The following is an 18,674-nucleotide window of genomic DNA, read 5'->3' as shown; positions in this document are numbered from 1 at the left end:
TCGCAGCAACATTCTCACTTCCTGAGCAGCAGGTGAGCAGCAGAATTCTCTGGCCCTGATGGAATTCTCTCACTGATATCTTGTCATTCCTTCATACAGCTCTTCCTAAATAAAGAATGCATGACCAGTCTTGTTTTCAAAAAAGTCCAATTTGTACCAAGAACAGAAGAGGTTGGGAGAACACACAAGGTCTGGCAGCATCTATTAGGAGAGAAAGCAGAGTTAGCGTTTCGAGTCCTTTGACTCTTCGTCAGAACCGTCCTTTGTGCTCCATCTTAAACTCCTTATTTTTAAATAATCCCACGCATGTATTGTGTCAATGCAAACCACCATTTCCCCCTCCAACATCGAGGCCACCTGCCTTTTGTTCTTAAAGTTGCAACTTTTTGTTGCAATTTCTTACAGCTCTAACACATTATCCCTCCCTTCAGATCTGACAGTCAAAGGACCCGAAAGTTAACTGCTTTCTCTCCTAATAGATGCTGCCAGACCAGACAGTTTCCCCAGCATCCTCGGTTCTTGTTTCAGCATCCGCAGTATTTTCACAAATTTTACAATTTGTACCATTTTGTCCCATCAAAGGAAACAAAAACATTTAAACTATGGAATAGCAAGAACTGTAATCCAATAATCCATCAAGCAAGCTCCTTTCTTTGCAGTCCTTGCAACATTTTCATAAACAAATTATTTAAACACCACCTATTATAAATGCAACTTGGGTGCTGCAAGTCAGTTGCAACTGAATCACAATGAATGATTAGAAATATGCATTAAATATAGGAAGCTCTAAATAGTGCATGATACACAAAAGGAATTCAACACAAACTTTGTCCAATACATCAAACTTACCAAATCATCAGATGCATCTGCATGAAGGCCATTGATATGAATATGATCCTTTTCCATTGAGAAATAGTGATGAATGTGTTCTGGGATAGCATTTTGGTCAATCTTGTTGGGGAGGTGAGTGCCCAGTAGAAAACTATTGTTCAAGTCCAGCATTTGAACGTTGAGGTTTACCACCCTTCTACGCTATAAAGACAAAAGACACAACATTATTCTCACATACATGTGGGAGGAATGGAAGCAAATATCATGGGGAGGAATAGAACCGTGCAATTTAAGCCATTTTTTAGTATATTATAACTGATTTCACAGGTGCGCAATGCAGGAAATCACAGATGAATTTCCATGATATGCCACTTATTAAAATTAATGAATAGGAACTCACTGGCTGTACACACAACATACTTCCTGAAAGTAGATCAGCTCGTGCATCATTACCATAGAATTTACAGTGCAGAAGGAGGCCATTCGGCCCATCGAGTCTGCACCGGCTCTTGGAAAGAGCACCCAACCCAAGCCCACACCACCCTATCCCCATAACCCAGTAACCCCACTCAACCAACACTAAGGGCAACTTTGGACACTATGGGCAATTTAGCATGGCCAATCCACCTAACCTGCACACCTTTGGACTGTGGGAGGAAACCGGAGCACCCGGAGGAAACCCACGCACACACGGGGAGAAAGTGCAGACTCCGCATAGACAGTGACCCAGCCGGGAATCAAACCTGGGACCCTGAAGCTGTGAAGCAATTGCGCTAATCACTATGCTACCGTGCTGCCCACATCTCCAACATCAACGGTGTTATTCAGGGGAGATACAGTTCAGCCAAATATCTTTTCATAAAAAAGGAAAAGGACGATTTATTCATCGGCACGTGACTAGTCTTACGGCAGCATTGGAAGGTAGCTTTCAGCAGCTGTCTCATGGTCTCTCCTCAAATGTTCCCAACTGATTTGCATTAATTTTTGGTTATTTATAAAACTGTAGCCCAAGCTCCCTTTCACACAAAGCCTAAGGCAATTCTCATGCAGCTCCACAAAGGTCTAGCCCGTTTGGATGCAGGGATCTTCTAACATATGCCCTGATATGCACCTCCATTCTTCAAACTTCATTTAAGCATCAGTCAATCTTTCAGCCATTATGCCACTGTTCTGTTGATATCCCTTATAAAATCACTTCATCATACTGCCACTCTTAAGTTGCTTGTTCAGTTGATAGCCCCTGGGCCAAAACTTTGTGGGTTTGGATACTACATCATGATCTGAGCTCAGTGTTAAGATAGCGTTCTGTGCAGCAGGTTCTCCTGATGTCTTAGCCAAACTTTTTCCCTCAATCAATTCTACCGAAATAGTCAGTGCTTTTCCGGGGACATCACAAGCATAGAATGTCTGCTGCTTTTTGCCCGTGCAAAATACAGTGTCAGCCTTGGCACAGAGGTAAAACTCCTGCCTCAAAGACACAAGTCATGGACTCAAGCTCCACTGAAGCGAAAAGAGGGCATAAGACTTGCACTCAGTGTATTTCTGAATTGCTAGTAATTTCTGTTTGTATGAGGTCCCATTTGCCCTCTCGGGTGGCTGTAAAAAAATCCGTGGCACTATTTGAAGACAGCCAGGGGCATTCTCCAGATTTACTCCCCAACAGCATCCCTAAATAATACTAAGACAGATCAGCTGGTATTTCTGAGGTCGTATTCTGTGCAAATTAGCTGCAGTGCATCTTACAACAGTAACTACAGTGGCTTGTTTGAAATTAACAATATGCCTTTTATATAACATGCACATATATAAAATTAGCTTGAAACAGATAAGGGAATTAAGCAAAATATATAATATTTTCTTGATCAGCATGTTTCCTGCCAGCAGGGAAGGAGGCATTGCTGGATTTAGTCCTTGGGAATGAAATGCATGGGGCAGCACGGTAGCACAAGTGGATAGCACTGTGGCTTCACAGCGCCAGGTCCCAGGTTCGATTCCCCAGTTGGTCACTGTCTGTACGTTCTCCCAGTGTCTGCGTGGGTTTCCGCCGGGTGCTCCGGTTTCCTCCCACAGTCCAAAGACGTGCAGGTTAGGTGGATTGGCCATGATAAATTGCCCTTCGTGACTAAAAGGTTAGGAGGGGTCATTGGGTTCCGGGGATAGGGTGGAAGTGAGACTTAAGTGGGTTGGTGCAGACTCGATGGGCCGAATGGCCTCCATCTGCACTGTATGTTCTATAAGAGGGGAATTTCATAGCGAGGGGGCATCTCAAAACAGTGATCAGAAGGATTCTGGCAGGGGTTTGCCAAGGCAATGTCCAAGGTGCTAGGTACGCGGGTGGTGCCGAGTCCAGAGGTGGCGATCTTTGGAGTATCAGAAGACCCGGGAGTTCAGGGAGTGAAAGAGACCAACGTTTTGGCCTTTGCCTCCCTGGTAGCCCAGAGACGGATCCTTTTAATGTGGAGGGACTCAAAGCCCCCCTCCCCCGAATGTGGAGACTTGGGTCAGTGACATGGCTGGGTTTCTGAAGCTGGAGAAAATAAAGTTTTCCCTGAGGGGGTCAATGCTGGGGTTCTCTCGGAGGTGGCAGCCGTTCGTCGACTTTCTTGGGGAAAATTAATATGTCAGCAGAAACAGCATTCTGAAGGGGAGGGGGGCGGTTGGGTGGGAAATGTCTAGTTTACCATGTTGATGTTTATGTTATTATTGCTTTGTTTGTTATTGTTATAAAAATTTTGCAAATGCTTCAATAAAAATATTTTTTTTAAAGTATTATTTTAACATGATTCACCAATTATCATGTTTCATGCCCTTAAAAATCTTTTCCATGCTCCAGATCAGCAAAACATTTGCTGTGCACTCCAAGAACTTTAAGAAGGCATACGGCATGCTTGCCTTCATTGGGCGGAGCATTGAGTATACGAACTGGCAAGTCATGTTGCAGCTGTATAGAACCTTAGTTAGGCCACACTTGGAGTATAGTGTTCAATTCTGGTTGCCGCACTACCAGAAGGATGTGGAGGCTTTAGAGAGGGTGCAGAAGAGATTTACCAGGATGTTGCCTGGTATGGAGGGCATTAGCTATGAGGAGCGGTTGAATAAACTCGGTTTGTTCTCACTGAAACGACGGAGGTTGAGGGGCGACCTGATAGAGGTCTACAAAATTATGAGGGGCATAGATAAGAGTGCATAGTCAGAGGCTTCTCCCCAGGGTAGAAGGGTCAATTACTAGGGGGCATAGGTTTAAGGTGCGAGGGGCAAGGTTTAGAGGAGATGTACGAGGCAAGTTTTTTTTTTATTTTATTTTTTTTACAGAGAGGGTAGTGGGTGCCTGGAACTCGCTGCCGGAGGAGATGGTGGAAGCAGGGACAATAGTGACATTTAAGGGGCATCTTGACAAATACATGAATAGGATGGGAATAGAGGGATACGAACCCAGGAAGTGTAGAAGATTTTAGTTTAGACGGGCAGCATGGTCGGCACGGGCTTGGAGGGCCGAAGGGCCTGTTCCTGTGCTGTACTTTCCTTTGTTCTTTGTAAAAGTACATGAAATAAAACATTCCATGACCATTTACAAAGACACGCTCCCATTATCCAGACTCTCAACCAACATCACTAAATAAATAGATTATTCGTCATTATCGCATTGTTGTTTGTGGCACATTGGGCTAAGTTGGCTGCCACATTTCTCTGTATTGCAATAGTGGGTACACTTCTTAATCAACTGCATAGAGTTTTCAGACGTCCCGAGCTTGTGAAAGGTGCTCTGTGAGTGCAAGCTCTTCACTTTCTTCATTCATATTTTTAAAAAAAAATACCTTTTCCTCATTCAGATGAATTCCGCTGATCTCAAAGTCAAACATAAACAGTTCTGCGACTCTCCTGTAATAAGAAAAATCAAATATTTTTGTAGCTCAATTATCAAGCGACAGTTTAAAGAAAATCTAAATATTAGTGCATTATTTCCCAATTGGATAAAATTTAACATTACAATTTTAGTTAAAGTTACCAATACGCAATAAATTCAAAATTATATGATAAAGTACCTGATTACAGACATTCTGTGTGGGATGGTCAGAGATAAGATAGTACACGAAACTTGAGGTAGCGAAAAGACAGCTGTTTGAGACATTCAAAAGGAGGGCAGATGGGGCAGCATGATGGTGCAGTGGTTAGCACTGCTGCATCATGGCGCCGAGGACCCGGGTGTTCGATCCCGGCCCCGGGTCACTGTCTGTGTGGAGTTTGCACATTCTCCCCATGTCTGGGTGCGTCTCATCATCACAACCCAGAAAGATGTGCAGGGTGAATTGGCCACTCTAAATTGCCCCTTAATTGGAAAAAAAGAAATGGATATTCTATATTTATGTTTTAAAAAGGAGGGCAGAATCCTTCATTTCCCAAGCTCTGATTGGCATCTTAATATGTGCAGATATTGATCCACATGTTACTGAAAACAGGCATCACTGTAATGGCAATATGAACAAAGTTCCAGGAAAGTGTGGCATAAGTGACTTCTGCCAATACTGCCACCATGCTAGAATTTCCCAAGACTTCTCAGGTTCAGGAAGACCTGGCGAAGATGGTAGACCCACTGAAAGCAGAGATAGACCATATGGAGTTGAGGCTGGAGACCCAAAGCCAGGCAATCCAGAAGGTGGAGGTGGTGGTAGGAGAGCACAAGGAGCAGCTGACCTCGTTGGTACCTGAAGTTGGGATGCTGCTGAGGGAGATCCAGATCCCCAGAAAACCTTTTAGAAAATTCCACCTGGAACCCATCCAGGCCTGGGGCCTACCCTGCCTGCATCGCCCTCATGCCCTCCATCACCTCCACCAATTAAACTGGGTGCCCCCAGCCCCTCTACCAGATCGTCCTCCACTTTAGGGAACTCTAACCCATCTAGAAATTGCCGCATTCCCTCTTTCACTCCACCAGGGGCTCCGATTCATATAACATAGAACAGTACAGCACAGTACAGGCCCTTCAGCCCACGCTGTTGTGCCGACCATTAATCCTAATCTAAGATCAACCTAACCTACAACGACGACTTCCGGTTGCGGCAGGGATGAGCTAGCCGCACGTTTCGGCGGCTCCAGCTCCGACAGAACTTCGGGCTCTTTTAAGAACTACGGCTCTTGGACGGCCGTAAAACCCGGTGCGAGGCGCGAGGGAAGGGAGCCCCCCCCCGAAAGACGGAGGGAAAAACCGGCGGCGGCGGCTGCAGCCCAAAGAATCTGCAGCCAGAAGATCAGAGAGAGAGAGAGAGAGGGAGTGAAACAAAATGGCGGCAGAGAAACCACAGGTGACATGGGGGCCTGAGCAGGACGAGGTGATGAGACGGTGCATGGACCTGCTGAAGAAGGAGGTAATGACCCCGTTGCTACAGGCAATTGAGGGGCTTAAGGAGACTTTAAAGACCCAGGAGACGGAACTTCGCGTGGTGGAGCAGAAGGTGTCAGGTATTGAGGACGAGGTCCTGGGCCTGGCGGTCAAGACTCAGACACACGAGGCACTTCATAAAAAGTGTGCTGACAGGATTGAGGCCCTTGAAAATGGAGCGCGAAGGAAGAACCTTAGGATACTAGGTCTCCCGGAGGGTGTGGAAGGAGTGGACTGTGGAGCGTACGCAAGTAAGATGCTGAGCTCACTGATGGGTGCTGAGGCCCCTGCGGGCCCCATGGAGGTGGAGTGGGCAAATCGGATCCCGGCGAGAAGACCAAAAGCGGGAGAACCACCGAGGGCGATAATCGTGCGATTCTACCGCCTTAAGGACAGAGAAGAGGTCCTGAGATGGGCCAAAAAGGTGCGGAGTAGCAGATGGGAGAATGCAGTGGTAAGGATCTACCAGGATTGGAGTGCGGAGGTGGCGAGAAGGAGGGCGAGCTTCAACCGAGCCAAAGAGGTTTTGCACAAAAGGAAGGTGAAGTTTGGGATGCTGCAGCCGGCAAGACTATGGGTCACGCATCAGGAGAGACAATATTATTTCGAGACGGCGGAGGAAGCATGGTCCTTCATCAATGAAGAGAAACTGGACCGGAACTGAGGGACTGATGCTGCAGGGAACTGTTATTGTTGTTATTATTGTTTTTGTTAATGGGATGGTGAAAGTTAAGCGAGAACTAAACAGGGAAGGGGGGGGACACTGGGGAAATGTGGGCGCCGGTGAGGGGGGAGAGGCGGGACATAGTCAGAGAATGGGGAAGGAGAGGGGGAGGGGAAAGGGAGCTGCGCCATAAGAGGCGGGACAGGTAAAGGGATGTTCCCGCGCCAGAAAGAATAAGGCGGGAAAACAGGCGCAAGGCGGATGGGAGTTCCCTCACACCGGGGGGGCCGAGGAGCGAGCAGGAGTAGCCGGGGTCAGTTGAAGTCAGCTGACTTACGGAAGTGATATGGGGGGAGCAATCAAGCTAGATAGGGATCTAGCGGGGGGGGGGGGGGGGGGGGGGGGACAACTGGGTTGCTGCTGCGGAAATCCAAAAAGAAATGGCTAAAGAGAAGGTGGTCGGGGGCGGAATGAGACGCTGGGGGAGCGAGCGGGAGCGCGGAGGCGGGATATGGGACTGGCCTAGAGAAGGTAATGGCTAGTCGACACGGGAGGGGGGCAGGTAGCCCTCCAGTGAGGCTGATCACGTGGAACGTGAGAGGCCTGAATGGGCCGATAAAAAGGGCCCGAGCGCTCGCGCATTTGAAAGGACTAAGGGCAGACGTGGTTATGCTCCAAGAGACGCACCTAAAGGTGGCGGACCAAGTTAGGCTAAGGAAAGGATGGGTGGGACAGGTGTTCCACTCAGGACTGGACGCAAAGAACAGAGGGGTGGCCATTTTGGTGGGGAAACGGGTAGCATTTGAAGCAAAGAACATCGTGGCAGATAGTGGAGGTAGATATGTAATGGTGAGTGGTAGGCTGGAGGGAATGGAGGTCGTGTTGGTTAATGTGTAAGTCCCAAATTGGGACGATGCGGGGTTCATGAGACGGATGCTGGGGCGTATTCCGGACCTGGAGGCAGGAAATTTGATTTTAGGAGGGGACTTCAATACGGTGCTGGACCCGGGGCTAGATAGATCCAGCTCAAGGACTGGAAGAAGGCCGGCAGCGGCCAAGGTACTTAAGGGGTTTATGGACCAAATGGGGGGAGTGGATCCATGGCGATTTCTTAGACCCAGGGCTAGGGAGTATTCCTTCTTCTCCCACGTCCATAAAGTGTACTCCCGGATAGATTTTTTTGTTCTAGGAAGGTCGTTGATCTCTAGGGTGGAAGAAACTGAATACTCAGCCATAGCGGTTTCGGATCATGCCCCACATTGGGTGGACCTGGAAGTAGGAGAGGACAGGGAGCAGAGAACACTCTGGCGATTAGATGTGGGACTCATGGTAGATGAGGGAGTGTGTGCAAGAGTGAGGGGGTGTATCGAGAGATACCTGGAGGTCAATGACGACGGCGAGGTCCCTTTGGGAGTGGTCTGGGAAGCACTAAAAGCGGTGGTCAGAGGAGAGCTGATTTCTATTGGGGCCCACAAAAGGAAAACAGAGGCCAAGGAAAGGGATAGATTACTGGGGGAGATTTTACGGGTGGACAGGGAATTTGCAGAGACCCCGGAGGAGGAGCTGTACAGGGAGAGGAGACGACTCCAGACAGAGTTTGACCTTCTGACCACCAGAAAGGTGGAGGTACTGTGGAGGAAGGCACAGGGGAGGAGGTATGAATATGGGGAAAAGGCTAGTCGCCTGTTGGCGCACCAACTGCGAAAGAGGGCAGCAGCGAGGGAGATAGGAGGAATTAGGGATGAAAGGGGAGACACCGTGCGAAGGGCAGGAAAGATAAATGAGGTGTTTAAGACCTTTTATGAAGAACTGTATAGGTCTCAGCCCCCAGAGGGAGAGGAGGGGATGCGGCAGTTCCTGGACCAGTTGAGGTTCCCGAAAGTGGAGGAGCAGGCGGTGGCAGGCCTGGGGGCGCCGATTGAGGTGGACGAGGTTATTAAGGGACTGGGAAGCATGCAAGCAGGGAAGGCCCCAGGGCCAGACGGGTTCCCGGTGGAATTCTCCAGAAAATATGTGGACTTGTTGGCCCCGTTGTTGGCAAGGACGTTCAATGAGGCCAGGGAAGGGGGGGACACTACCCCCGACAATGTCAGAGGCGACGATATCGCTAATTTTGAAGAGGGACAAAGATCCGATGCAGTGTGGGTCCTATAGACCTATTTCACTATTGAACGTGGACGCCAAACTGCTAGCAAAGGTGCTGGCATCGAGGATAGAGGACTGTGTCCCAGGGGTGGTGCACGAAGACCAGACAGGGTTCGTAAAAGGGAGACAATTGAATGTTAACGTGCGACGGCTATTAGGGGTGATAATGATGCCCTCAGTGGAGGGGGAGGCAGAGATAGTGGCGGCAATGGACGCAGAGAAGGCATTTGATAGGGTGGAGTGGGAGTATTTATGGGAAGTGTTAAGGAGGTTTGGGTTTGGGAACGGATTTATTCGCTGGGTTAGACTACTTTATGGGGCACCAACGGCAAGCGTAGTTACAGGTCGACATAGATCGGAGTATTTCCGATTATACAGGGGAACAAGACAGGGATGCCCGCTGTCCCCATTGTTGTTTGCGCTGGCAATTGAACCTCTGGCCATGGCGCTGAGAGACTCCAGGAAATGGAGAGGGGTGACTAGAGGGGGAGAAGAACACCGAGTTTCGTTATATGCGGATGACCTATTGCTATACGTGTCGGACCCAGCGGGGGGGATGATAGAGGTTATGCGAATCTTGAGGAGGTTCGGGGAATTCTCGGGGTATAGGTTAAACATGGGGAAGAGTGAATTATATGTGATACATCCAGGGGACCAGAGTAGAGAGATAGAAGGCTTACCGCTAAGGAAAGTGGAAAGAAACTTCCGATACTTGGGGATTCAGATCGCTAGGAGCTGGGGAACCTTGCACAGACTTAATCTGACACGGCTGGTAGAACAAATGGAGGAGGACTTTAAGAGGTGGGACATGCAGCCTTTATCGCTGGCGGGCAGGGTGCAGGCAATTAAGATGATGGTCCTCCCGAGGTTCTTATTTGTATTTCAATGTCTCCCTATTTTAATCACCAGGACCTTTTTTAATAAAATAGATAGGAGCATTACGAGCTTTGTGTGGGCAGGGAAAGTTCCGAGAGTAAGGAGGGGGTTCCTGCAGCGCAGTAGGTACAGAGGAGGACTGGCACCACCGAATTTGGGAGATTATTATTGGGCCGCCAATGTGGCAATGATACGTAGATGGATGATGGAGGGTGAGGGAGTGGCGTGGAAAAGGCTGGAGAGAAGGTCCTGTAAAGGGACGGGTCTAGAGGCGCTGGTGACGGCGCCGCTACCGTTCTCACCGAAAAAGTACACCACGAACCCGGTGGTGGCGGCAACACTGAACATATGGGGACAGTGGAGGCGACAGAGAGGGGTGCGGGGAGCCCTGGTGGGGTTCCCTATCAGGAACAACCATAGGTTCGCACCAGGAAGAATGGATGAAGGATTTCAGAGCTGGTACCGGTTGGGAATTAGGAAGGTGGGAGATTTATTCATAGATGGGACTTTTGCGAGCTTGGGAGCACTGGAGGAAAAGTATAAGTTACCCCGGGGGAATTTCTTGAGATATATGCAGGTGAGGGCGTTTACTAGACAACAGGTGAGGGAATTTCCGCGGCTCCCGACACAGGGGATACAGGACAGGGTGCTTTCAGGGGTGTGGGTCGGAGAGGGCAAGGTGTCAGAGATTTATAGAGAGATGAGGGAAGAGGGGGAGGAGTCGGTGGGCGAACTAAAAAGAAAGTGGGAAGAAAAATTAGGGGAGGAGATAGAGGAGGGTATGTGGGCTGATGCCCTGAGCAGGGTAAATTCCTCTTCCTCATGCGCCAGGCTTAGCCTGATTCAATTTAAGGTGCTACATAGAGCACACATAACGGGGGCAAGATTGAGCAGGGTCTTTGGAGTGGAGGACAAATGTGGGAGGTGTGGCGGGAGCCCGGCAAACCACGCACATATGTTTTGGGCGTGCCCAGCACTGGAAGGGTATTGGAAGGGAGTGACGGGAGTGATTTCGCAGGTGGTGAAGGCCCGGGTCAAACCAGGCTGGGGGTTAGCTCTATTTGGAGCGGAAGAGCCGGGAGTGCAGGAGGCGAAAGAGGCCGATGTCGTGGCCTTTGCGTTCCTCGTAGCCCGGCGCAGGATCCTACTCATGTGGAAGGAGGCGAAACCCCCCGGACTGGAGGCCTGGGTAAACGATATGGCGGGGTTTATTAAACTGGAGCAGATAAAGTTTGCCCTGAGAGGATCGGCTCAAGGGTTCACCAGGCGGTGGCAGCCATTTCTCGACTACCTAGGGGAACGTTAGAGGGAAGACGGATGACCAGCAGCAGCAACCCAGGGGGGAGGGGGGGGAGGCAGTTGAGTATAGGTCAATAGAGTACGAGGTTTTGTTACTTGTATATTATTACGACTATTATTATTATTGTTAAAAAGTTTTAAAATTTCTGTTTTGTTACTGTTATCGTTTCGCTTGTTTTGTAAGCGGGAAAAATGTTGCTCAGGGAAAAAAATTTCAATAAAATATATTTTTTTTAAAAACCTAACCTACAACCTTTCAATTTACTGCTGTCCATGTGCCTGTCTAAGAGTTGCTTAAATGTCCCTAATGACTCTGACTCCACCACCTCTGCTGACAGTGCATTCCACACACCCACCATTCTCTGTGTAAAGAACCTACCTCTGACATCTCCCCTATACCTTCCTCCAGTCACCTTAAAATTATGTCCCCTCGTGATACTCATTTCCACCCTGGGGAAAAGTCTCTGGCTATCCACTCTATCCATGCCTCTCATCACCTTGTACATCTCTATCAAGTCACCTCTCTGCCTTCTTCGCTCCAGTGAGAAAAGCCCTAGCTCCCTCAACCTGTCTTCAGAAGACATGCCCTCCAGTCCAGGCAGCATTCTGGTAAATCTCCTCTGTACCCTCTCAAAAGCATCCACATCCTTCCTATAATGAGGTGACCAGAACTGGACACAATATTCTAAGTGTGGTCTAACTAGAGTTTTATAAAGCTGCAGCAAAACCTCGTGGCTCTTAAACTCTATCCCCGTTAATGAAAGCCAACACACCATACACCTTCTTAACAACCCCATCAACCTGGCTGGCAACTTTGAGGGATCCATGTGCGTGGACCCAAAGATCCCTCTGTTCCTACATATTTCCATATGCCTTTAACCCTGTATTCAACATTCAAATTTGACCTTCCAAAATGAATCACTTCACATTTATCAAGGTTGAACTCCATCTGCCACTTCTCAGCCCAGCTCTACATCCTGTCAATGTCCTGCTGTAACCTGCAACAACCCTCAACACTATCTACAACTCCACCAACCTTCGTGTCATCGGCAAACTTACTAACCCACCCTTCCACTTCCTCATCTAAGTCATTTATAAAAACCACAAAGAGCAGAGGTCCCAGAACAGATCCTTGCGGGACACCACTGGTCATCAATCTCCAGGCAGAATACTTTCCATCCACTACCACTCACTGTCTTCTTTCGGCCAGCCAATTCTGTATCCAGACAGCCAAATTTCCCTGTATCCCATGACCCCTAACTTTCTGAATGAGCCTACCATGGGGAACCTTATCAAATGCCTTACTGAAATACATATACACCACATCCACTGCCCGACCTTCATCAATGTGTCTCGTCACATCCTCAAAGAATTCAATGAGGCTTGTGAGGCATGACCTGCCCCTCACAAAGCCATGCTGACTATCTTTAATCAAACTATGTTTTTCTAAATAATCATAAATCCTATCTCAGATACAGTTCCAATATTTTGCTCACCACAAACGTAAGATTGATGGGTCTATAATTCCCAGGGATTTCCCTATTCCCTTTCTTGAACAGGGGAACAACATTCGCCTCCCTCCAATCATCCAGTACTACTCCACTGGAGAATGAGGACGCAAAGATCATCATCAACGGCGCAGTAATCTCCTCCCTCACTTCCCGTAGTAACCTTGGGTATATCCCGTCAGGCCCAGGGGACTTATCTATCCTGATGCTTTTCAAAATTTCCAGCATATCCTCCATCTTAATATCAACCTGTTCGAGTCTATTAACCTGGTTCACTGTTCTCATGGGCAACAAGATCCTTCTCTCTAGTGAATACTGAAGCAAAGTATTCAATTAGTGCCTCACCCATCTCTTCAGACTCTAGGCACAGGACCTCCCTCCACTATCCCTGATCGGACCTACTCTCACTCTGATCATCCTCTTATTTCTCACATAAATGTAGAACGCCTTGGGGTTTCCCTAATCCTTCCCGCCAGGGCTTTTTCATGCCCCCTTCTAGCTCTCCTCAGTCCATTTTTGAGTTCCTTCCTGGCTACCTTGTAACCCTCTAGAGCCGAGTCAGATCCTTGCTTCCTCAACCTTACGTAAGCTTCCTTCTTCCTCTTGACTAGAAGCTCCACTTCTCTTGTCATCCAAGGCTTCTTCACCTTACCATTCCTTCCTCGTCTCAGTGGGACAAAACTATTCAGCACTCACAGCATGTGCTCCTTAAACAATCCCCACATTACTGTTGTGCATTTCCCCAAGAACAATTGTTCCCACTTTATGCTCCTCAGCTCCTGACTAATAGCAGTATAATTTCCCCTCTCCCAATTAAATGCCTTCCCATACTGTGTTCCTATCCCTCTCCATGACTATGGTAACTGTTATGGTCACTGTCACCGAAATGCTCTCCCACCGAGACATCGGACACCTGGCCTGGTTTGTTGCCGAGCACCAAGTCCATTATGGCCTCCCCCCTAGTCGGCCTATCTACATATTGAGTCAGGACTCCTTCCTGTACACACCTGACAAAAATCTGCTCCATCCAAACCATTTGCACTGAGGAGGTTCCAGTCAATATTAGGGAAGTTGAAGTCACCCATGACAACAACTCTGTTACTTCTGCACTTTTCCAAGATCTGACGCCCAATCTGTTCCTCTATCTCTCTGCTGCTATTGGGGGTCTATAGAAAACTCCCAATAGAGCGACTGTTCCTTTCTTGTTTCTGACTTCCACCCATACTGACTCAGGAGACAAACCCTCCTCAACTACCTCCTTTTCAGCAGCTGTGGTGCACTCCCTAATTAACAGTGCCACTCCCCCTCCTCTTTTAATTCCCTCCCTATTCTTCTTAAAACATCTAAAACCCGGAACATCTAACAACCATTCCTGCCCCTGTGAAATCCATGTCACCATAATGGTCACAACATCGTAGTTCCAAGTACTGATCCATGCTCTAAGTTCATCTCCCTTATTCCTGACACTCCTTGCATTGAAACGGACACACTTTAACCCATTCCACTGAGTTCAACCGCTTATAAAATTCCTCAAACGCCCCATCCACCCCCACCGGGTCTAAGACCCACTTCCCAGCCCGTCCTTCACCTTCCCGATCTCCCTCGTTGCCTCCTGCTTTCTCCTTCCCCCTCGCCTTCTCCCCATATTCATACACTGCCCCCCCTTAACTGTCCCACTGCCTTCCACGTTCACACCAACCCGAACTCCGTCTGGAGCTTCTGCCGCTCCTTCAAGAAGCCTGCCTCCAGGACCTCCCTCCTATCTACCCGCAAGATCTCCTCCACCACCCTAGCCATCTGTGCCCTCTCCTGTCCCTGTGCACCCAAATCGATATAAACTCGCCCCGAGCACTGCCATAAGCGCCTCCCATAGCGTGGAGACCGAAACCTCACCCGTGTCATTCAGCTCCACATATCCCCGAATGGCATCCCTTCCACGCTCGCACACCTCCTCGCCTGCCAACAACCCCACGTCAGTGGCAGCCCTGAGGGCGTGGGGACAGTGGCGGCAGCACCAGAGTTTGGAACGTGCCTTGGCTTGGGCACCAATGTGCGAATCATAGATTTGCTCCAGGGGGGTGGGACGTGGGGTGGCGGCGGGCGGCAATCGAGTGGTTTGGGAACCTATTTGTGGGGGGCAGCTTCTCGAGCCTAGAGGAATTGGAAGAGGTGTACGAGCTGCCCAGCGGGAGTGGGTTCCGGTACTTACAGCTGTGGGATTATGTTAGCAGCAGGTGCAGTCCTTTCCTGGGGGCTGCAGGACAACTTGTGTCGAAAACAGGAGTTGGTGAGGGTGTCAGAGATTTATAAGGAATCAATGGATTGGGAGGGAGCCCCGATAGGAGAAGTTAAACAAAAGTGGGATGAAGAGATGGTGAGGGAGGTGGAGGCTGGGTTATGGGAGGAGGCTCTGAGAAGAGTGAACGCATCCTCTTTATGGGCCAGGATAAGCCTTATTCAATTCAAAGTGGTTGATAGGGCGCACATGACGGTGGCCAGAATGAGCAGGTTCTTTGAGGGGGTGGAGGATAGGTGTGGGCGGTGCGCGGGAGGGGGCCTGCGAACCATTTCGACACGTTTTGGGTTTGTCCGAAGCTGGTGGGATTCTGGTGGGTGTTCTCTGATGTTATGTCTGAGTTACTGAAGAGACTTTGAATGGATTAGTAACTACTAAGATAACCGAGAGATGCCCACAGACCATCTACTGTCAAGCTGCAGTGTTTCGATAACATAGACTTATCAATACACCGATTTTCGGCTCTGTGGCTTACCTTTAGACATAAAACTGGTGATTTTCTCAGAGATCATGGGTGAAAAGGAAAAGGAACAAAATATAGAAATACCTTGTTTCTGGATCCAAGGAATCCAAGGCTTCTTTATCATTCAATAAGTTTTTCAAACTATTACAAAGTTCAATATTAGTGTTCAGCCTAAAAAGGAATAAAACTCACTGTGAATGTTACATTATATTGTGTACTGTATTCAAAAAGGTTTAAAAATGGAAAATGTATTCAACATTAGTGTCACCCAATGGGCTGACTTTGAACAGGGCATATTTATTTCTTCAGTGACTTGCAATATTTTAGACCTGTATGTTGCATGAAACTAATGTATTGATGGTTCCATCAGACATTATTGCTTCAATCAGTGCTCGACTAGTTATTGCTGCTCCTTCAGGTCAGTCCCTATGTTCTCTATGAAATTTCCCTGTGCTGTGCACAGGTACTTTTGTTGGCAGATTCAAACATGATGTCACCATCTGAGAAAACCTCCAACTAAAATTTGATAACAGACTCACTACTTTGATTGCTTCAAGAATATGGGGTTGGATTCTCCACCAGCGGGATGCTCCGTTTTTCCGGCAGCCCGGGGGTTTCCAGATGGCGTGGGGCTACCCCACAATGGGAAACCCCATTGACCAGCCAGTGTAACGGAGCATCCCACCGGCGTGCTGAAACAGGAATGCGGGGCATAGAATCCAGTCATCCAGCCCATGAGCTCCCAGTTGCATGAAGACAAACTGCTGCTGCTCAGAAGTCTCCAAGCACTTCTCTAGAAAAATATTATTTCCTTTGCATATCGATCTCCATGTTTTCCAACCAGAGAAGTTATGTGTGGTAAATCCCAATTTGCCTATCAATGCAAATTTCCTCCAAAGATGGCATCAGAATTAAGATTTAACAAACTAACCCCCTAAAACATACTGCAAAATGGCACAAAGAATCAGTTTCTGTAAAAGAAGGGAGGCGGTGGCGTAGTGGTATTGCCACTGGACTGGTTAACCAGAGACCGAGGGTACTGCTCTAGGGATCCAGGATTCAAATCCCGTCACGGCAGATGGTGAAATTTGAATTCAATAAAAAATTGGAATGAAAAGTCTAATGATGACCATCAAACCATTATTGATTGTGGTAAAAATCCATCTGGTTTACTAATGTCCTTTAGGAAATCTGCCATCCTTACCTGGTCTGGCCCATATGTGACTCCAGACCCACAGCAATGTGGTTGACTCTGAACTGCCCCCTCGAGAGCAATTAGGGATGGGCAATAAATAGAATTATTTAGATTTCCTTTTATATATACATTTAGTATGTAAGGCATGCATTTGGTTGAACTCACAAGAAGCTGCATTACTCGTCACTCCTGTGAGTGACAATACGATAGGTATTTCAATATCACTGGCTTCAATTTCTTGTTGCAGTCTGTGGCACACAAAATAGCTGCTACTTGATTGGGAAAGTACTTCATCCCATGATGATACAACATTTCCACTTTGTTCCCAGCTTTTTTCCACTTATTCTACCATATCTAATTTTGAATGTCCAATATAAGCGCATAAGAAAAATTCCACAATACCATGATTAAATTTGCCCATTGGACGGTCTCTTGTCCATTAATACCTTAATTGAAGCGTTTAACACTTTTAAGCCCTGCCCATGGTGCAAGGAGAACAGATTAGTCAAGATGGAGAGCCACGGGTGCACCCTCAAAGTCAGAGGCAAAAACACTTCCGGTGGCAACATTTACAGCGCGGAAGATCATTCAGCCCACCGAGTCCGCACCGGCTCTTGGAAAGAGCATCCTCTTTAAGCCCACACCTCTACCCTATTCCAGTAACTCAGTAGCCCCAGCTAACCCATGCAGACACGGGGAGACCTCGCAGACTCCGCACAGACAGTGACCCAAGATGACTGGCTAGAAGGTGGAGAGGGAGAGTAGCTCTTGTAGGGGGAAGCGGGTGAGGGGGCTGGCAACAACGCCACTCCCGATGGCACCGACAGTACATTAAGTTGGGGGTCGGGTTAGGGGGGATGCCGATTAGGGGGAATCAAGGGTTCGCGCCAGGGAGGATGGATGTGAGATTTTGATTGGAGGAGAGGTAATTAAGGGGAGAGTGAGTGAAATTGAAGTGTGATTGCGAAGGGTGAATGCCTCAAACTTGTGCACGAAGTTGGGGCTGATTCAATTGAAGGTTGTGTGTAGGACGCACCTCACAAAATCAAGGATGAGCCGGCTGTTTGAAGGGGTTGAGGATGTTTGTGAGCAGTGTGGGAGGGGCCCCGCAAACCATGTTCATATGTTTTGGTTCTGCCCGAAGCTGGAAAGGTATTGGAGGGAGATAGTTAGCACTATCTCGGGGTGTTGGATGTGGAGCCTGGTTCCCTAGAAGCCATTTTCAGGGTGTCAGACTGGCATGAATTGCAGGCGAGTGTCGCAGCAGACGTTTTAGCCTTCGCCTCACTGATCGCTCGTAGGTGAGTCTCGTTGGGGTGGAGGTCAGCTTCTCCGCCCAGTGTCTTGGCGTGGCGGGGGACCCGCTGGAGTTTTTGACCCTGGAGAAGGTGAAGTTTGAGCTGAGGGGGGCGCGAAGGCGGGGTTCTACAATTTTTGTTTATCATGCACTTTCGGTAGTTGGTTGCCGTTGAATGTTAAGGGGGAAAGGTTTGCAGTTTGTTTTTCATTTTTGATTTGCTAAGCAATGTTTTAGGTTCTATATTGTTAGGGTTGTTTTCTTTTTTTGTATGGCAAAAATGATGAAAATATGGTGAATGTGGGCAGCACGGTAGCATAGTGGTTAGCACAATTGCTTCACAGCTCCAGGGTCCCAGGTTCGATTCCCGGCTCGGGTCGCTGTCTGTGCGGAGTCTGCACATCCTCCCCGTGTGTGCGTGGGTTTCCTCCGGGTGCTCCGGTTTCCTCCCAGTCTAAAGATGCGCGGGTCAGGTGGATTGGCCACGCTAAATTGCCCTTAGTGTCCAAAATTGCCCTTAGTGTTGGGTGGGGTTACTGGGTTATGGGGATAGGGTGGGGGTATGGGCTTGGGTGGGGTGCTCTTTCAAAGAGCCGGTGCTGACTCGATGGGCCAAATTGCCCCCTTCTGCACTGTAAATTCTATGATTCTATGAATAAAAATATATATTTTTTAAAAGCCAGAGGCAAATATGCGCAGCTGCATCAGTAGCTTTTGCATTTT

At 48.3% G+C, this 18,674-nt stretch overlaps 1 protein-coding gene across 1 annotated transcript in view; it reads right to left on the bottom strand.

Moving 5' to 3' along the window:
- Nucleotides 1-849: 849 nt before the first annotated feature.
- LOC140406321 (mitochondrial intermediate peptidase-like) overlaps nt 850-18,674 on the bottom strand; it is a gene marked incomplete at its 3' end in the record, with an annotated part of 28,403 nt that continues 10,578 nt past the window's right edge. Inside the window, exons 4-6 of the mRNA XM_072494438.1 lie at nt 15,544-15,630; nt 4,647-4,710; nt 850-1,032 (exon numbers count right to left, since the gene is read on the bottom strand). Of these exons, the coding sequence (XP_072350539.1) occupies nt 850-1,032; nt 4,647-4,710; nt 15,544-15,630 (334 nt within the window). The remainder of the gene's footprint in view (nt 1,033-4,646; nt 4,711-15,543; nt 15,631-18,674) is intronic.

Source organism: Scyliorhinus torazame, unplaced genomic scaffold (genome assembly GCF_047496885.1).
Source record: "Scyliorhinus torazame isolate Kashiwa2021f unplaced genomic scaffold, sScyTor2.1 scaffold_475, whole genome shotgun sequence".
In the NCBI taxonomy this organism is placed as follows: domain Eukaryota; kingdom Metazoa; phylum Chordata; class Chondrichthyes; order Carcharhiniformes; family Scyliorhinidae; genus Scyliorhinus; species Scyliorhinus torazame.
Note: the sequence above shows the minus strand (reverse complement) of the source record. Positions and strands in the feature narration are given on the sequence as shown.